The sequence below is a fragment of the Cetorhinus maximus genome, chromosome 17 (genome assembly GCF_964194155.1).
Source record: "Cetorhinus maximus chromosome 17, sCetMax3.hap1.1, whole genome shotgun sequence".
Lineage (NCBI taxonomy): Eukaryota > Metazoa > Chordata > Chondrichthyes > Lamniformes > Cetorhinidae > Cetorhinus > Cetorhinus maximus.
Window position 1 is genome coordinate 61,568,049 of NC_135895.1, and position 20,752 is coordinate 61,588,800.

The 20,752-nt window shown below is 40.2% G+C and overlaps 1 protein-coding gene across 4 annotated transcripts in view; it reads right to left on the reverse strand.

Moving 5' to 3' along the window:
* Nucleotides 1–20,752, reverse strand: part of dnajc6 (DnaJ (Hsp40) homolog, subfamily C, member 6) — a 131,203-nt gene that overhangs the window by 72,793 nt on the left and 37,658 nt on the right. For all 4 annotated transcript variants that reach the window (XM_078561293.1, XM_078561295.1, XM_078561292.1 and 1 more), the window contains one exon: nt 516–654. In XM_078561293.1, coding sequence (XP_078417419.1) covers nt 516–654 — 139 coding nt within the window. The remainder of the gene's footprint in view (nt 1–515; nt 655–20,752) is intronic.

Consider the following 20,752-nt stretch of genomic DNA (forward strand, 5'->3'; position numbering starts at 1 on the left):
ACATCCATAGCATTGATATAGAGGGTAGAGAAATGCATGGCTCACTGTTTGGCAATTCATTGTTTATCCATCGGCTTTATGCAGATTTGTTTGCTCAGAGTTTAAGAATTAGTTTGCTTAAGAGTGTAAATTCAGTCCGTTTCTGAAGAGGAGAGGTTCATGTGATGGCATGTGACACACTCCAGTAGCTGGTATACAAGTTAGGGTTGCTTGTTATGATTCCTGGGTCATACTATTGTTAACCTGGATATTGAGCAGAAAAAGGATGCACTCTGGATTGTAGAGGTCATGAGGTTCACTTACAGGAGAACCCAAAGAAAAATTGAACATTAAAAATCCAAAACATAATACAGGTATTAGAAGATGGATAAATTTTCAAACATTTTCTCCTAAGAACTGTAAAAATTAAGTTGGGTCTGCATTACAATTTTAATTTCTACAAACATAAAAGAGAGTGGGGGACAATATAAGGGACTGCCTGTATTTCCACTGCAGTTTATTTCCCAGCAGCTTACCTGGCTACAGACTGTATCACCTTTGAGGAGGTGTCTTTAAGGTTGTCCTTTAAATTGCTGAAAAGTCGTCCAGCTCCACCTTTTACCATATCCAGCAGCCCTCCCCCAAAGGTGGGTTCCATATCTGGAGAGGAGGTACCTAGTAAAGCAGCAAATGGATCATTATAGTTGTATGTAAGTTAAAAGTCCAGTTCCAGAAAGACCGGTAAAGTCCAAATTATTACATGGAAGTTAAAAGAGTTTCTTTATATAGAAGACGGTTAAAATTTGGAATTGGTGTCGAAACATAATCCAAAAATTGCATTAAAAGATGATTAAATGGTTGTTTGACAAAGTGAACAAGCAGGAGAATGGCATCAGTCTTGGTGCCTGATGGGTGGAAAAACACCTGCCTGTTTGTGTGTTGTAATGTTATTGATGTATGACAAGTAAGAGAAATCAAAAGAAAATGCCCTAGAATAAGTGAAGGTATTGAAAGAACAAAATAAATGAAAGAAAGATTAATTTTATTCAAAATTGAAACGTTCAGGGAATCACAAATACCTTCAGGGATAACACCTTCAACGATTCAGTTTCTATGCTTCATTTTAAAACACATCATGCATATCAAGACCATCAATAATGGCAGGGTTCTTAATTAAAAATAACTGGGATGAATATTTAAGTGATGAAATGGAGAATAATTTTATATCAAGACGTATACGCCCTTCATCTGCAGCTGGAGCCTTTACTTCAAAAGGCAGAAAACCTAACTCTAGTTACGTAACAATCTGACAAGTTCTGAGCTATGAATTTCCTTTGCAAATTTCAGAGCATTCACATAGTTCATTAAAAACTGCATGTACTTAAAGCTGATAAAAATCTGAGGGGGTACTGGATGGTGCAGTGGATTACAGCTGGCTGAGTCCTAAAGAACATAGCTGCTAGGCTGGGTCTGCAGTGAGGGAACCAACAAGAGGGAAAACATACTTGACCTCATCCTCACCAACCTGCCTGCCGCAGATGCATCTGCCCATGACAGTATAAGTAGGAATGACCACCGCACACAGTTATTGTGGAGATGAAGTCCCGCCTTCACATTGAGAATACCCTCCATTGTGTTGTGTGGCACTACCACCCTGCTAAATGGGATAGATTTCGAACAGGTCTAACAACTCAAGACTGAGGATCCATGAGATGCTGTGGGCCATCAGCAGCAGCAGAATTGTACTCTAACAGGATCTGTAACCTCATGACCCAGCATATCCCCCACTCTACCATTACCATTAAGCCAGGGGATCAACCCTAGTTCAAAGAAGAGTGCAGGAGGGCATGACAGGAGCAGCACCAGGCTTACCTAAAAATGAGGTGTCAACCTGGTGAAGCTATAATATAGGACAACTTGAGTGCCAAACAGAATAAGCAGCAAGTGATAAACAGAACTAAGCGATCCCACAACCAACGGATCAGATATAAGCCCTGCAGACTTGCCACATCCAGTTGTGAATGGTGGTGGACAATTAAACAACTCATTGGAGGAGGAGGCTCCACAAATATCCGCATCTTTAATGATGGCGGAGCCCAGCACAGCAGTACAAAAGATATGGCTGAAGCATTCACAATAATCTTCAGCCAGAAGTGTCAAGTGGATGATCCATCTCAACCTCCTCCAGAAGTCCCCAGCATGGGCCAATAACTGCCACATCAGTCTACTCTCAATCATCAGTAAAGTAACGGAAGGGATCATCAACAGTGCTATCAAGCAGCACTTGCTTAGCAATAACTTGCTCACCGATACCCAGTTTGGGTTCCGCCAGGGCCACTCAGCTCCTGACCTCATTACAGCCTTGGTTCAAACATGGACAAAAGAGCTGAACTCCAGAGGTGAGGTGAGAGTGACTGACCTTGACATCAAAGGCAGGGTTTGACCAAATGTGACATCAAGGAGCCCTAGCAAAACTGGAGTCAATAGGAATCAGGGGGAAAACTCTCCATGATAACACAAAGGAAGATGTTGTGGTTGTTGGAGGTCAATCACCTCAGCTCCAGGATATCACTGCAGGAGTTCCTCAGGGTAGTGTCCTAGGCGCAACCATCTTCAGCTGCTTCATCAATGACCTTCCTTCCATCACAAGGTCAGAAGTGGAGATGTTCACTGATGATTGCACAATGTTCAGCACCATTCACCACTCCTCAGGCACTGAAGCAGTCCATTCCAAATGCAGCAAGACCTGGTCAATATCCAGGCTTGGGCTGACAAGTGGCAAGTAACATTGGCACCACACAAGCGTCAGGCAATGACCATCTCCAACAAGAGAGAATCCAACCATCACCCCTTGATGTTCAATGGCATTACCATCACTGAATCCCCCGCTATCAACTTCCTGGGAGTTACCATTGACCAGAAACTGAACTAGACTAGCCATATAAATACTGTGGCTACAAGAGCAGGTCAGAGGCTAGGAATCATGCGACAAATAACTCACCTCATGACTCATCAGAGCCTGTCCACCATCTACAAGGCACAAATCAGGAATGTGATAGAATATTCCCCACTTGCCTGGATGAGTGCAGCTCCCAAAACACTCAAGAAGCTTGACATCATCCAGGAAAAAGCAGCCCGCTTGATTGGCACCCCATCCACAAACGTTCACTCCCTCCACCATCAACGCACTGTAGCAGCAGTGTGTGCCATCTACAAGATGCACTCAGGAATTCACCAAGGTTCCTTAGACAGCACCTTCCAAACCCACAACCACTACCACCTAGAAGGACAAGAGCAGCAGGTAAATGGGAACACCACACCTAGAGGTTCCCCCCCAAGTAACTCACCATCCAGACTTAGAAATATATCACCATTCCTTCACTTTCGTTGGGTCAAAATCCTGGAACTCCCTTCCTAACAGCACTGCAGGTGTGTACCTACATCACATGGATTGCAGCAGTTCAAGAAGGCAGCTCACCACCATCTTCTCAAGGGAAATTAGGTATAGGCAATAAATGCTGGCCCAGCCAGCGAAGTTCACATCCCGTGAATGAATTTTTTTAAAAATGGCCTTCACCTCTCCAAACCAGTATTCAAAAGGATTCCAGTCCAACAGGATAGAGGATTCTCCCTGGAGGTTGGAAGGGTTCTATGGGAAATAGGTTTGTGGTAACTAAAACTAATGTGTGGCATGATATCAATTTTACAGTGCACAACTGCTTATAATCAAGGGTACTAATTCTAATAGAAAAATAAAGGTAAACAAGGAATCTGATTCCTAAGATTAACAGTTACAAACCTAATAATCAATTTGAATTATTCAGCTGATGTAAATCAATGGCCCTGCTTAGCTGTATTTCATGAAAAGAAATGAAACATTGAGCAAAAAATTCAATGTTCCATTTCCATGCAAGTGCTATCTTGACAAGTTATCAAAGATTCTATTTTTAGTTGACATGGCAATGCAATCATTCGGAGATACATAATAGTCATTAAAATCATGACGAGCCAATGAAAGTTCACAGCACCTTAAAAATATAGAAAGCATTCTGATCCTACTGTCCAGGCAATACATTTAATTTTGGTGGAAATGACAGACACTTACTCAAATGACATAGCACTAAGCTTTCTGCACAGTTAGCTACTGGTGCCATATTTCAAATGCAAGCACTTTACAGAATCAGAGAAACTTACAGAACAGAAGGAAGGAAGCCATTCAGCCTGTCATGCCAGTGCTGGCTCTTTGAAAAAGCAGTCATGCTTAATCCTACAACCCTGCTTTTTTGGCATTTCTTCATCCTCAAGTAGCTGTCCAACTCATTTTTAAAATTATTGATGGAATCAGTTTGTATCACCTTCTCAGGTATACACTTCAGTCCAACTCTGAGAGAAAAGATCTAAAGTGGAGTTGAGAATTTTAAGCCGTTATTTTAAATCTATGGCTCCTGGTTGTTGACCCACTTGCCTGAGGGAGAAGTTTTTCTTAGTTTATCCTATCAACAGCTCTCAATTTTGAAAACCCATATATGAGGCCACCTCTTAACCTTTTCTTTTCCAAAGAGAATAGTCCTAACTTTTACACTTCTCCTTACAACTAAAGCCCTTCATCTCTGGTAGTACCCTGATAAACCTACTCCGTACCTCTTTCTAAGGCCATCACATCACATCTTTCTTATTGCTCAGTTCACAACACTCAAGCTAAGGTCTGACCGCAAACCAAGTTCTAGCGTGATCTCTTTGCTTTCATATTCTACACCATTATTTAGAAACTCTAGTAACCCACATGCTTTTCAACCACCTTATCAACTTGCCCTGCCACCTTTAGGAATTTGTGTATGTGCGCACCAAGGTCAGTCTGCTCAACTACACTTTTCAAAATCATGCCACTTAAAAGTGTTCTGTCTTTCCATATTAGTCCTTCCAAAGTGCATCACCACACTGAACTCCATCTCCCATGCTTCTGTCATTTCATCATCATGTCTCTCTCATCTTGAAGTTTACAATCTGTATCACCACCAGCTACATTGTCAAGTTTATCATCTTGTTACAAAATCCAACTTGCTGCAAGTGAGAGGTGGAAACTCCAAGTCCTGACGTGCCTTGGTAGTTTCTGCACCTGCACAGACTGGGAGCGGGTGCAACATGCGCAATCCCAGCAGTTACTGCTTTCCAGCAGCCATCCTGACAGCAACGCACCTGCGTGAAGGAAGGAAGTAGATTCCACACAATCATATGACTTGGGGGGGTGGGCAGAACAACTTAAAACAACAGAAGCTCCAAAGCAGACAGAGAGCTCCTAGTTAAGAAGAAAAAGAGAGGAGCAGAGAAAGAGGCTCTGAGCAAGAAAAATAACTGCGATTGGCAGACTTTAAGTAATGGGGGCTCAGGAGAAGCCCTGAAGATATAAGGTGGCACCAGGAGGTTGGTGACTCGGTGCTGCTGGGGCAAAGATACCCTTTTGGAGCAGTAGTGTTCTGCTCAGCAGGACCGAAGTGCTGAAGTTGTGCAATGCTGGAGTGCAGACTCGGGAATCCAGGGGAACAGAGTCTCGGGAGGGGAGATTGAAACCCTGCGAGATGAGCCATCATTGAGACCATCCGAGTTGGAGTAACTTAGAGGTCGGGTGGGGGGGGATCTGTTTTGGTCGCTTCTGCCATTTATTGCACAGTGTGGTGTGTTTGACCACAAGTTTGCCTGTTAATTCACATGTACCTCATACTCTAACATTCAGAGTTAATATAAGATAGATATTGTGAATTGTTTTATCTTTCTGATCTTATATAGTAAAGTTTATCTTTGTTCAAAATTCAATTGAATCTTCTGGCTTTATTTCGCAAATGTCTCGAATCTCAATTTTTGTCTACTTTAAACAAAAAGTTACAGGTCCCTAACTGGAAAACAACCTGACTTTTGGGGTCTGGTCCAGGATCTGCAAATTTTATAACGCTGCTTCCTACAGCTAATCCTAGGTCATCTAAAAAAAACTGAAAGCAGTAACAATGTCAAAACTAACTGCAGAATGCCACTGCAAACCATCTCCCAGTCTCAAAAACATTCACCAATACTACACAGCTTCCTGTCACTGAGCCAACCATGTATCCATACCACCAATTTCTCATCAATTCCATGAGCCTCCCTCTATTTAAAAAACCTCTTGCTGGCACTTTGTTGAATGCCTTCTGAAAGTCTACAGACAACATCTACTGCATTATCTTACTTAACCACCCCTGTTACCTCAAAGAATTCAATCAAGTTAATCAGAAAGGATTTGCCTTTTAACTAAACCTTGCCGGTTCACAGAATCACAGAAATGTTACAGTGCAGAAGGAGGCCATTCAGCCCACTGTGTCTTCACCATCTCTCAGAATGAACAATTCACTCACGCCATTCTCACACCTTCTCCCCGCAATCCTGCACATTCTTCCTTTTTAGATAACGGTCTAACTCCCTTTTGAACGCTGCAATTGAACCTGCCTCCACCACACTTTCAGGCAGTGATTTCCAGACCTTAGCCAATCGCTGCGTGAAAAGGTTTTTCCTCATGTCGCTTTTGCTTCTTTTAAGAAACTAAGTCTGTGCTCTCTCATTCTCAATCCTTTCATGAGTGGGAAAAGTTTCTCCACGTTTACTCTGTCCAGACCCCTCATAATTTTGAATATTGCTATCAAATTTCCTCACAGACTTCTTTTTTCCAAAGAAAACACAGTCCTAACTTCTACAATCTATCTTCACACCTGAAGTTCCTCATCCCCGTAACCATTCACATGAATCTTTTCTGCACTCACCAATACGTTCACATTCTTCCTAAAATGCAGTGCCCAGAACTGGACACAACACTCCAGCTGAGACAGGACCAGTGTTTTATACAAGTTCAACATAACTCCCTTGGTCTTGTACTCTATGCCCCTAATAATAAAACCTAGGATACTGCATGCTTTATTAACCTCTTTCATAGCCAGACCTGCCACCTCCAATGAATTATGTGCATGCACACCCAGGTCCTTCTGCTCCTGCACCTCCTTTACAATTGTGCCCTTTATTTTATATTGTCTCTCCCATGTTCTTCCCACAAAAATGAATCATTTCACACTTTTTCACATTGAACTTCATCTGCCACCTGTCCACCCATTCTACCAACTTGTCTATGTCCTTTTGAAATTCTACACTATCCTCAGGTCAAAAAGCTTCCATGTTTCATATCATCCACAAACTTTGAAATTGTACACTATACACCAAGATCTAGGTTATATATCAGGAAAGCAAGGATCCCAACACTGACCTCTGGGGAACTCCACCACAAACCTTTCTCCAGCCTGAAAAACATTCACTAACCACTACACCCTGTTTCCTATAACTCAGCCAATTTCATATCCATATTGCTAATGTCCCTTTATTCTGTGAGCTATAACTTTACCCATAAGTTTATTTGCGGAACTGCATCAAATGCTTTTGGAAGACCATTTACAATACATCAACTGCATTGTCCTCATCAACCCTGTTACCTCTTCAAAAAAAAGTTAAACACAATTTTACCTTAAGAAATCCATGCTAGCTTTCTTTAATTAACCTGCATTTGTCCATTGACTATTAATTTTGTCGTGAATTACTGTTTCTAGAAGTTTCCCCACCATCGAATTTAAACAGAAGGGCCTATAGTTGCTGGGTTTATCTTTACACCCTTTTTTGAATGGGGATGATACACGCTTGCAATTCTCCAGTCCTCTGGCACCACCCCTGAGTCTAAGAAGACTAAAAAATTAATTTTCCATTCTCACTTCCCTCAGTATCCATGGATGCATCACATCCAGTCCTGGTGCCTTATCAACTTTAAATACAGACAACCTAACCAATATCTCCTCCTCATCAATTTTAAACTCTTCTAGTGTATTAATTACCTCCTCTTTCACCGTGACCTGGGTCGCAGCTTCTTCCTTGGTAAAGGCTGATGCAAAGTATTCATTTAATACCTCAGCTACGCCCTCAGTCTCCAGGCATAAATTCCTATTTGGTCCTTAATCGGTCCTACTCCTCCTTTTTACTATTTATATGCTTATAGAAGACTTTGCAATTCCCTTTTATGATGGCTGCCAGTCTCTTTTCTTGCTCCGTCTTAAGCATATTTGCTTTTGCATCTCCCCTCTGAAAATTCTATATTCAGCCTGGTTCTCAATTGTATTTTCTACCTAACATCCGTCATAAGCACACTTTTTCTTCTTTATCTCAATTTCTATCTCCTTTATCGTCCCAGGGAGCTATGGCTTTTTATTTCCTACCTTTGCCTTTCAAAAGAATATACCTCGACTGTGCCCGAAATAGCTCTTCTTTGAAGGTAGCCCTTTGTTCAGCTTCCAACCTTTGACTTTAGTTTATTCTACCCTGGTCCGTTCTTACCCCATTGAAGTTGGCTTTCGTAAAGTTAATAACTCTTATTCTGGATTGTTCTTTGTCCTTTTGCAATGATCACTGTCCCCTAAATGTTCTCTTGATCCATTTGGCTAACCTTACTCCCAAGAACCAGGTTTAGCAGCGCCTCCTTTCTTGTTGGACTGGAAACATACTGCTGCAGAAAATTTTCCCAAACACACTAGGAACTCTTGCCCATCTCTGCTCTTTTACACTACTTACCTGAATATAGACTGGGATAGTAGTAAAGTCCCCCATTATAACTACTCTATTTTCTTTCACCTTTCTATAATTTCCTTGCAAATTTGTTCCTCTACATCTTTTTCACTAGTTGGTAGCCTATAGACAACACCAAGCAATGTAATTACACCTTTTTGTTCCTTAGCTCTAGCCAAATAGATTCTGTACTTGACCCCTCTGAGGCATTGTCTTTATCCACTATTGTAATGCTCTCCTTAATTAGTACAGTCACACCTCTCCCTTTTCTTCCTTTCCTATCTTTCCTGAACACCTTATATCCAGGAATATTTTAAACACCCAGTCCTGCCCTTCTTTGAGACCGATCTCTGTTATAGCCATTACATTGCATTTCCACATGGCAGTCTGTGCCTATAACTCACCAATTTTATTTACCACACTCTATGCATTCACATACATGCACTGTAACCCTGATTTAGACTTTATTGCATTCTCCCTTATTCTGACCCCACCTATTAACTTGCTATTCCTTATTCTGGTGCTTTCCATCTCGCCCAGTTCTCCTTAATTAACCCACATCTTTCCAAGTGGAAGTTTATTTTATTCCTCATACCGTTTTCTAATAACTTCCTCACCAGTGATGTAAGGCTGACTGACCTCTGGTTTCATGGTCTATCGCTCTCCAATTTCTTGAATAGTGATATGCCATTAGAAACCCTCCATTCCCCAGTATTACTCCTGTACCCAATTATGAAAATTTTCAAAATTATATAACATTTGAAAAATTTTAAAGAAATTCTAACTAAAATTTTAATTAATCTGTGTAGATTAGGAAGGGTATCGGATATTTTTTTCCAGATAAATATGGACAGAGGAAGGAAAATAATCCACAAATACTATTGTGTCTGTATTGCTGGAAGTGTGGAAAATATCTATGGAAATCAGCTGCTAGAATCAGAATTTGCAATTTCAAAAAGAAAAAAAACAAACTTGCATTTATATAGCACCTTTCACAACCTCAGGACATTCCAAAACACTTTACAGCCAATGATGCATTCTAACGAGTCATCACTGTTGTAATGTAGGAAATATAAAAATATGAGAGCCAATTTGCATACCAGGTCTCACAAACAGCGATTTGATAAAGACTGCATAAGCTATTTTTTTGTTATATTAAATAGGGGATAAATATTGACCCGAGCACTAGGGAGAACTCCCTGCTCCTCTTCGAAATAGTGGTATGGAATCTCTTACCTAGCTGAAGGGGGGAATCTGGTTTACAGTCTCAGCTGAAAGACACAACCCCTGACAGTACAGCACTTAAACAAGGTTTATATTCCAGTGCAGTACTATGTGCTCAAGTCCATGGAATGAGGCTTGAACCTCCGCCTTCTGCTTCTGAGCAAGAGTGATACCACAGAGCCACATAAAAGTTCTGGTAACTAATGTGTTACATGGAATTTACAACAGGAAAAGTGCATTTGGCCCAATTGGTCAATGCTTCAGTTTATGCTCAACACAAGCCTCCTCCCACCTTTTTAAGCCGAACTCCATTAACATATACTTCTATTCCTTTCTCTCTCTCATGTGTTTATCTAGTTTCCCCTTAAATACATCTATGCTATTTACTTCAGCTATTCCTTTTGGTAGCAAGTTCTGCACTCTAAGCACTCTTGCTAAAGAGGTTCTTCCTGAATTCCCTATTATATCATGACTATCTTCTTTTTATGCCCCTAATTTTAATATCTGCCTCAAGTAAAAGCATCTTCTCTAGGTTTACCTTACCAGCCCCTTTAATAATCTTAACAACCCTAGTCAGGTCACCCCTCAAGCCTTTTCTCTTCTAGAGAAAAAAAAGCCCCAGTGTAGTAATTATGGCTTTATTTAGTGTGCAATATGCCTTTATGAATAATACTTGTTAGGGAAGGTCACATGATCTGTAGTAACCAATAGGAGAGTAGCGCAGGCTACCTCAGCAGTGTAGAGTTGGAATTAAAAGCACACGTATAGTTGCTGCTGAGTATATTGTAAATAAACTTAATGTTTTCACTCAAGAAGTGTCTGTAGATCAACTCTATCACTAATAGCACAACTCGGCCACCCTACAACAAACTGGCGATGAGGATAAAACAGGATTGAATAAAAGAAATCAAGTTAGAAAGAAATCAGCACTGTACTTCACCCAATGATTGTAAGTAGCAAACTCCTTTAAAATTGAAGAATTTATCCTCTCTCAAAATGCCACAATTTGGTAAGTTGATCCTTTTGAACCAGCCACAGGATTGGTCTCAATACATAGAACGCCTCACGTTCTTTTTTCAAGCAAATGAGATTATGGGGGAAGAGAAGAGGCGAGCGATTCTCTTAGGTACTTGCGGGAGAAAAACCTATGGCTTGATTTGAAGTTTGATGGCACCCAGTGCCCCAGATTCAAAACTATTTCGATGAATTGGTGGACCTTGTGAAGGGTCATTTTCAACCAAAGCCCTTAGTCACGATGCAGAGGTTCAGGTTTACTTTGTGAAAGAGAGGCCTGGGTGAGGCAATTGCATTCTACGTGGCAAATTTGAAGCAGCTAACAGAACATTGCAATTTCAGTACGACTCTGAACGATATACTCAGATCGTTTAGTGTGTTGTGTGAAAGATGACGCTATTCAGATTATTATCCAAGGTAAATTTGGATTTCAAAAAGGCACTATTGATAGTGCGGCCTTGAAAAATGCAGTAAGAGATTCAAAAGCAAAACAGGGTGCGCAAAATGGCGCCATCCTCCGCATTGGGTGGGGAACCTCAGCCAAAAGAGGCACAAAAAAGTGAGACTCCGCTGAGAAGCAGGAAACAGTCTAGCCAAAGAATGAAGAAAAATAACTTAGCAGTGAAACTAAAGAATAATTTTACTAGAGGTGGAAACAGGCAGTCTTTTAGCGTTTAGCAATTTAAAAAACTCAAACGGTACTATTGTTACAGAAATGGACATATAATGAGACAGTGCAAGGAAAGATTCAAGCAGGCTTGTAAACAAAAGAAGAAGCCCAATGAAATCTACAATGTAGAAGAGCCTGAACAACAAATTCAGACATTTACTCGTTGTTTAACCTGAAAGTTGGAAAGACAGAACCAATATTTGTCACAGTGAAAGTAAATGGCAAACCTGTTAGAATGGAAGTGGACATGAGGGCTTCCACTGCAGGAACTGAGGGACATACCTTCAGATATTTGAATAATGGTTGAACATCAATTAAGTTTAGAACAAACAACCGCCAAGCTAAAAACATATACGGGTGAAGACATTCAAATAAAAAGGCATAAGCAAAGTAACTGTCCATTATGGAAGCCAATCAGAAAAGCTACCCTTAATGGTGGTAGCAGGTGAAGGGCTAAGCCTCCAGGGGTAAAATTGTTAAAGGAGGTTAAGTTAGAATGGGCTGAAATTTTCCAGTTGACAGCAAGTGGGCTACCAGAGGTACTTAGAAAGTACGCCATCATCTTCAAGGACGAACTGGGGAAAATCCAGGACCTGCAAGCCAAGATTCACGTGGATCCGGAAGCAACCCCTCGCTTCACGAAGGTGACACCGGTGCCATATGCCCTGCGAGAAAAAGTCGACATTGAACTGAACAGACTAGAGAAACTGGGTGTTATACAACCTGTTCAGTTCTCAGAACAGGCAGCACCCATAGTCCCCGTCCTTAAAGCCGACCAAGTGTCTGAATTTGTGGAGGCTACAAACTGACAGTTAGTAATGTAGCTAAGCTAGATAGGCACCCCATTCCAAAAATCGAAGACCTGTGTTCTAAGCTGGCAGGAGGGACAATGTACACAAAGCAAGTCATGCTCATCAGCTAAAATTGGATAATGTCTCCCGGAAATTCGTCACAATTAATGCCCACAAAGGGTTGTACCAATATGCACGATTGCCTTTCAGTGTCTCCTCCACTTGTGCCATCTTTCAGAAGAATGGAAAGCTTACTGCAGGGACTGCCCCAGGCTGTAATCTATTTAGACAATGTATTGGTGACAGGATTCACTGAAAAACAGCATTAGACAAACTTAAAATGTTTCTTGCAAGCTGGAGTGCTTCTAAAAAAAGAAAAAAATGAATGTTCCAAGTGAGTGAGGTAATCTATTTGGGTCACCAGGTAGAATCATGCACTCCCTCCACCACCAGTGCACAGTGGCTGCAGTATACACCATGTACAAGATACACGGCAGCAACTCACCAAGCACCACAGCGCCATCCAAACCCACAATCTCTACAACCTAGAAGGACAGGAGCAGAAAATACACGGGAACACCACCACTTGCAAGTTCCCCTCCAAGTCACACATAACCCTGACTTGGAATTATATTGCCATTCATTCACTGTCAAAGGGTTAAAATCCTTGACCTACCTCCCTAACAGTACTGTGGGTGTACCACATGGACTGCAGCAGTTCAAGGCAATGGCTCACCACCACCTACTCGAGCGTAATTAGAGATGGGCAATAAATGCTGGCCTTGCTAGCAAATCTCACATTTCATGAGCAAATTAAAGAAAATTTTGGGCTCTATGATAAGTCTGCCAAGCACAATGAAAAATTATGAAACATTAAGACTAGAATGAGAAAAGTGTACTTGCAAAACATCTGTATATGCTAAATGGATAGAAATTGAGCTTTGACAAGTTCACTGTGTCTTCTTGTATAGTATCCTAATGCCTTTTATTTTTTAAACACTACAGTCATCATAATTTGTCTGCTGTTTACCCTTTTGAGAGATCAGCATTGTTGTACAATGACAATAAAGGTAGGCAGATTCAAGACCCCCACACTGCCGAGGTCCTCGTTTTATTGCAGTGAGAAGGGGTCAAGTAGAGGGTGGGAAATAATCAAAGGTCACTTTCAGTCATCATATAGTGACAAACTTCTTGCATTTATGCAATGCCTTTAAAATAGGAAAAAAAGTGTCCAAGTTCAAAAGTAGTATTGGTAGAGATAGAGATGTTGTTGCCTACTCTTCCAGCTAAAGATGATTAATGGTCCACCAAGATCAAAGCTACAGGGCAGAACTAGAAAACAACAAATTAATAAAAACAGAGCATATTTAATACTCACTGTCCCTGATTAGTCACTGAGAATTATTTAACTCAAATGTTCAATTATTTTCTTCTCATCTAATTCATCATTTTCTTGACTGTATGAAAACATATTTAAAAGTTGAACCCAAAGGTCAATTATCCTCCTTCTCAGCATGGAGAAAAATGTCACCATTAGAAAAGGACTCAACTCCTCTCTTCCCTCAAAACACTGCAATAACCAATGATAATGTGCAAGATTCAAGTAACAATGTCAGTTTATACTGACACAACAAAACATGTGCAAACACAAATTCAAAATGAACTCAGAATTGAACTACCAAATACATTTGTATAAGCATGTCGATAATTGGCCTTTTCTCCATAACGTCCAATCCCTCTAACATCTCTATTCCCCCATCAGAGTAGCCAGAGGGCCCTAGGCTCCTTTCTTGAACATAAGCCCAACCAGTCCCCATACACACCACCACCCTCCTCTGCCTGGCTGTACTTATTCTTACTTTGAACAACTTCTCCTTTAGAAGTCGTCAGAGGAGTCAAATAAGAAGGTGTAACTACCTACCGTATGGGCCTAGCAATACTTGTCTTTTCATGGGGTATGTGAAGCATTCCTTGTTCCTGTCCTGCTCAGGTCCCCTCCCTCACACTTTACAGCACCCTCCCAACCCCCCCATAGATAAATTGATAACTGTATTGGTGCCACTTCCTGCTCTTGCCCCAAACTGGAAAAATCAATTTTGCTTCCAATATCCACCCTTCCTTTACCTTCACATGGTCCATCCCTGGTTCTCCGCTTCCTCAACTTCTTTATTTCCATTACTGGGGATGTTGACCAATATCTACAAAAGGCCACTGATTCCCACAGCTTCCTTGACTATACTTCCTCCCACCCTGCATCCCAAAAGGATTCTTCCTTCCAGTTTCTCAGTTTCCATCGCATCTGTAATGATACTATCTTCCAAACATAAATGTGATCCTAAGTTTCTGGTTGCTTGTCATTTTAATTCTCCACCATATTCCCACTCTGACCTCAGCCTCCTACACTGTACCAATAAAACTCAGAAGTTCAAGGAACAGCACCTCATCTTTTGATTAGACACTTTACAACCTTCTGGACTTGACATAGAGTTCAATCATTTAAAACCATAAGGACTTCTCCCATTTGTTCAGACAGAAGCTGTTTGTAATGATTCTCCTTTACACCTTGACAATTGACCCATTTTATGTTTCCTTATTTGTTCCATTACCATTTCCTTTTGTCTTGTACCATCATTCCTTTGGTCATTTAATCTTGCCTGTTTTCCACCCTATCAGTGTTCTTTTTCCTGCTCCCCCTTTCTCTGCATCCTTGCTTAAAACTGTTACATGTCTAACTTTTTCCAGTTCTGATGAAGATTACTGACCTCAAATATTAACTCTCTTTCTCTGAGGTACTGCCTGACCAACCATGTTTCCAGCATTTTCTGTTTATTTGATTTCCAGCACCTGCAGTGTTTTGCTTTTGCATTGACAATGGTCTGTACAATTAGCATTGGCCTTGAATGTGGCTGCCTAATTAAGTATTAATCAGTTAATGTTAATCAGGAAGTGAAAATTCTAAGTCAAGTTAGTTTGTACACTGTTTTAGCGGAAGTATTGATCATGTAGCTTTAACCGCAGCCCCACCATCACCTCTGCACCCAACCACACACACTTCCCTGTAAGCTATGTGAATAAAATTACTCACCATGTGAAAAAGTCACAACAATAATTCATAATTCCATCACTCCAAAAAGTTTATTTAATGTATTGCCAAATTTCCAGGTGTGCTCCGAGAGTGGTTTGGGATTGTAGACCTAGAGTAAAATTGTTTCCCGAGTTGTCACAGAATAGAGGAAAGGTCAAGTGGGGTGGGCCTATACTCACTGGGGCTTAGATGAATGAGAGGTGATTTTATTGAAACATAAGATTCTGAAGGGGTTCAACAGGGTAGATGCTAAGAGGATGTTTCCCCTCATGGGGTAATTCAGAACTAGGGGGGCATGGTTTCGAAATAAGTGGTCTTCCATTTAAGACGGAGATGAGAGGAATTTCTTCACCCCACTCAGAGGGTGATTAGTCTGTGGAATTCTCTACCCCAGGGAGCAGTGGAGGCTGGGTTATTAAATATATTCAAGGCTGTGGTAGACAGATTTCTGATCTACAAGGGAGTCAAGGGTTATGGTGGGCAGGCAAGAAAGAGGAGTTAAAGCCACAGTCAGATCGGCCATTATCTTATTGAATGGTGGAGCAGGTTAATGGGCCGAATGGCCTACCCCTGCTACTATTTTGTATGATCTTATTAATTACTGCATCAAATTTAAGGATGGAATTTGGAATATACATTCATTATGAAACACTAATTTTAATTACTTATTTGAAAACATATAATCTTTTGCAAATGACAGTGATTGCATGATATTGATGACCTGCATCCTTCTTTTCCAAAGAAAAGACAACAGCCCTTTAAGCTAACATGACCTACATGGCCACCACCTGTGGCATCACTGTGAAATGTTTGAAATCAGGTTACCCATTAACTTGTCTTAATTGGCAACACTTACTGTTAGTCAAGAGATTGTGGGCTTCAATCTCATACCAAAGTTTCAATTTATAATCCAGGTTCACATTAGGGGCACTGCTTTGTTGAAGGCATTATCCTTCAGGCAAGACACAGAACTACTTCCCTCACACCATTAGACACATCACAGAAACAAGATGCCACTTGTAAAAATAGTAGGCAGCTTGAATCAACAAGCAAATGAAAAACTCAAAATATTGCCTTAAAGATGTTAGAAACTACATAGCTTGGAGCTATTTATATGTAGTTTCATAAGAAGTCACAACTAATCATTTATTTCTACCACTGACATACAGCATATTCCGCCATACTTAAAAAACATTTATTCTTGAAATTCTTGCTTGAAATTCTAAACCAAAATACTTGATCTACATTAGAACTTTAACAGCTCCTCAGCAGCCCAAAGAAAAACTCTACCAACAGTACAAAAATCATGCAAAAAAAATCAAGTCTAGTTAAAAGATTACTTAGCAAGAAGATTAAAAGTTAGTTTTTGTGTAAGCGTCAACACTCTGATTCAAAAAGTTGTTAAATACAGTGAAATCCAACTCCTTTACAAAAATCAGCCATCTAAACTTGAAGCCCGCTGAAACAGTTAGGCTAAGAAAAAAACCAGAGGAATCTCATGTCATTTTCACAGTGCTACTTGGTACAAATTACCTCATCACATTAAGTTATAGTCAGTGAATGGTGAATATGCTTGAATAAAAGCCATTACCTTTAACTCACCGTTTGGCCTAAATTTCCCACTAATGATAGCATTTTGACTGAAGGACAAAACTTAACCATACCAACACTCTTTAGTGAAATACTTATGCATGAGCAGCACTTCATTAACCTTTAATGCCTTCAATCAACTAAACAGCCAATTTTCCCTCCTCACACAACTAAACATATTTAAATGTTATTTTCGCAGTAAAGGGTGATGTGGATTAACAAGGACATTTCAGTACTGGTTTTTATTGTATGCTAATGAATTGAACATTTGTTACCCTTCTAACTGTAAGGGCCTTACATGAAAGGAGGTTGGGCAGTGCCAATCTACAAGCTAGTGGGCATGAACCACAGCACAAACTGTACAGTCCCTAATTTGACAATCTCATTTTGAGATTTGCAAAGCATGACTCAGGTGTGAGACACATATTACCGGTGCTGTAAAAGATTCTGCTCTAAAATTATAGGAAGATGGTGGCATAATGGTAATGTCAGGCTAATACTCTGGGGACATGGGTTCAAATTCTGCCATGGCATTTAGTGAAATTTAAATTCAACTAATTACTAAATCTGAATTGAAAGCTAGTCTCAGTATTGGTAACCAGGAAACTGTCATTAGAAACCCATCTGGTTCACTAATGTCCTGCAGGGAAGGAAATCCACCATCTTTACATGGTCTGGCCTACATGTGGCTCCATACCCACAGCAATGTGGATGACTCTTAATTGCCCTCTGAAATGGCTTAGCAAGCCCCTCAGATAAGGGAAATTATGGATGGGCAACAAATGCTGCCTTTGCCAGTGACACCCACATCCTGTGACAGCATTTTTAAAAAGCTGAAATTGTCAGCAGAGAGGCGGGGGGGGGGGGAACCTTTTACCGTGACGCTACAGCTGAAGTTGGAAGGTGTGATGCCAATATTGCAAGTTAGCAGCAACATCTCAACATCTCTTGCCTTCGTGACAAGAAATTCACAAAACTTCACAAGTAACGTTAGAACAGACTTCTGCCAAATCAAAATGAAAACACCTTCAATTAAGAAATGGCCGCACCTGGAAAGAATAATGCATCTGCTGCAAACCTCATCACGGATTTTCCAGACATTTTAACTTAATCGTCACATCTTTTTGAAATGTAGTATTTTATATCAGAGGTAACATCTGAGCCCCATTATTAACTGACAACCTAATGAATACTCAACGTCAATTAAAAAGCTGTAATTTAGTAAAGGAAGTAGTAAAATGCAAGTCATGTGCTTAACAACAATTCACTCTTCCAAGGTTTTTATTCAACTGGATTTTGCCATAAAACAATGAAGCCAACAGCACTGACCGTTATTAAGGATAAATTAGACAGCAACTTCCAGCATCTGCATAGTCACAGCTAATCACAGAAATCTGCGACCAGAGTTATCCTGCTTTCTGACAAGCTTCAATACACCGGCACCTAGCCAAGAGATGCAGCATTCACATACATGGTTGTGCATGAATTATGGCACTTAAGTGATAGACACTCACTAAAAGATGCAAGAAGATATTAAGTCTTGTCCATTCAAGTGTAAATAAATTTTCAAATGTCGCAATAGACAACCTCCTTGACACCGAAAATGCACTTTTACAAGTATGGAGTCTCATTTCTTCATATTTTAGTTATTGTTGGTGATTTAAAAGTATTAAAATTCAAACTTTTTTTACTTCTCCATTGTCTCATTTCTACTCAATTCCATCTTTCTTTCTCTCTCATTTGCTTTCTGTACAATAAACTGCTGGCAACAAATGTTGGCCCTGCCAGTGATGCTCACATCCCATGAAAAGAATAAAAGAAAAAATATTTTACATTAAATTAAATATTCCAGCTTACAATTCCTGGTTAAATCTCTGCATGAAATAAAAACTGAAAATGCTAAAAGTTCCTTTAGCTCTGAAGAGTCATACAGATTCCCAGCGTTAACTCTGTTTCTCTCTCCACAGATGCTGTCAGACCTGCTGAGTTTTTCCAGCATTTTCTGTTTTTATTTCAGGTTTCCAGCATCCACAATGTTTTGCTTTTATCTTAGACTCTGCATGGTTTGGTGAGGATTCTTCAAGCTGATTGGTTAAGAGATACACCATTCTTTGCCCTGTTCACAGTGGTCCCAGATCTCCTGTAGCTTGTACTGCATTGATGCAGCTTTCTAATAAACGCAAGTTCCAGTGAGAAAGCCCATAGAAAGTGTGGGGGGAAACATGTGTATTGAACGGTATGCAACATTTGTTTGCTGCTGACTTCAAAGTTCAGACCAATATGATGTATACATTGTAATCATGATTGTTGTATTTAATTTTGAGCTGACTTTCAGACTGCCAGTGGATCACAGTACAGGTGGCAATAGTGCATGCACCTTGTAGTGGCATTTTCAATGATTCTGCTAATGCCATCACAATCTTGCAGGCAGATTTTTGAATTACAGCCTTTGTCTGCCACTCTGAAGTGGACAATCACCCTTCATTTCAATACAATGAAACTTAACCTCTATAGCCAACTTTCACTTGAACAGCAATCATAGCTGTCAATATGAGACAATGTCAGAAGGGAGATTTATGAAGACAAAGAGCAAGGCAAATTGCAAAACTCACTTGAAGTATACAGTGTTGCTTACTTTAAGCATGTTAGGTATCAAAATAAATGACATTGTATGTTTAATTAAATGCATGATGACATCACTTTGGTAACAACAGATGGTTAATGTGATAACCCAAGACTAGTCCAAATAAGTCATTCACTTATTAACTATTTTAACTGGTCTACAGCATACACTACGTGGTGCTGATATTACAAAAATTCATGACCAAGCCAAAAATAAGCGGAAGTCTAAAATCTTTACAATCTTCGGGCAATGTTGCTGGTTACTAGTGTTGCAAAATGAGACAGCCCACAAACATGACATCATTTATCTTTCCAAGGTTCTAAAACCCATCCTGGCCTGTCAGAAAATCACCTGTGCAGTGGCGTTATTATTACAGCTAGATCTTGTGGATGAAGCCAAGAATGTCAAAATCTGGAACATAAAGCAATTGAACAAACCTACTCCCCAAAAGACTATGTGCAACCTATGATCAAATCTAACCAACATATTTAATCAAGAGAAAATTTAAAAATTTCCCCTTCCACTCCCCAATACCTCACCACTCCACCCCCACTACCAAACCATGGAAGGTAATCAAATGAAACTTAAACATATGTAAACTTAAATCTGGATTATTAATTTCTGAGCAGTGTCTTCTAGTGTGTAGGTACTTCTGCAATCCAACAGCTCTGGAGTGGGATTGCTCCAATATTACTGGATTACTTTTATCAGTATACATGTTCTCTTTACTATCTCCCTATAACTCAACTGAATTGGGAATTTAAAATAAATGAAATCAAACCTGGATCCCACAGAGTGGTAATCTCCATCTGTGTTTCTTTGTACCCTTTAATTTCATTCCCAGGTATTTAACCAGCTGCTTTTTGAAGGAATTGAGGAATATAACATGTCAGCAGTCTGCTTGCATGTCCAATACTCTGTGGTAAAAAAACAATTTTTTTTCTGATCTCAATTTTGAGTCCATGCCTAATACTGTACAGTCACACTCGGTCATGTATCTTGTTGCATCAATATCATCCAAGCCTCTCAGTACTTTTTAGAAATTCCCTATAATTTCAGAAAGATCAGTGGCAATACAACACAGGTGGCCTGAACATCTGGATTCTCTCTCCACTCCTAATTACTTATCTGGAAATCCAGCCGATCATTTCTTGCCC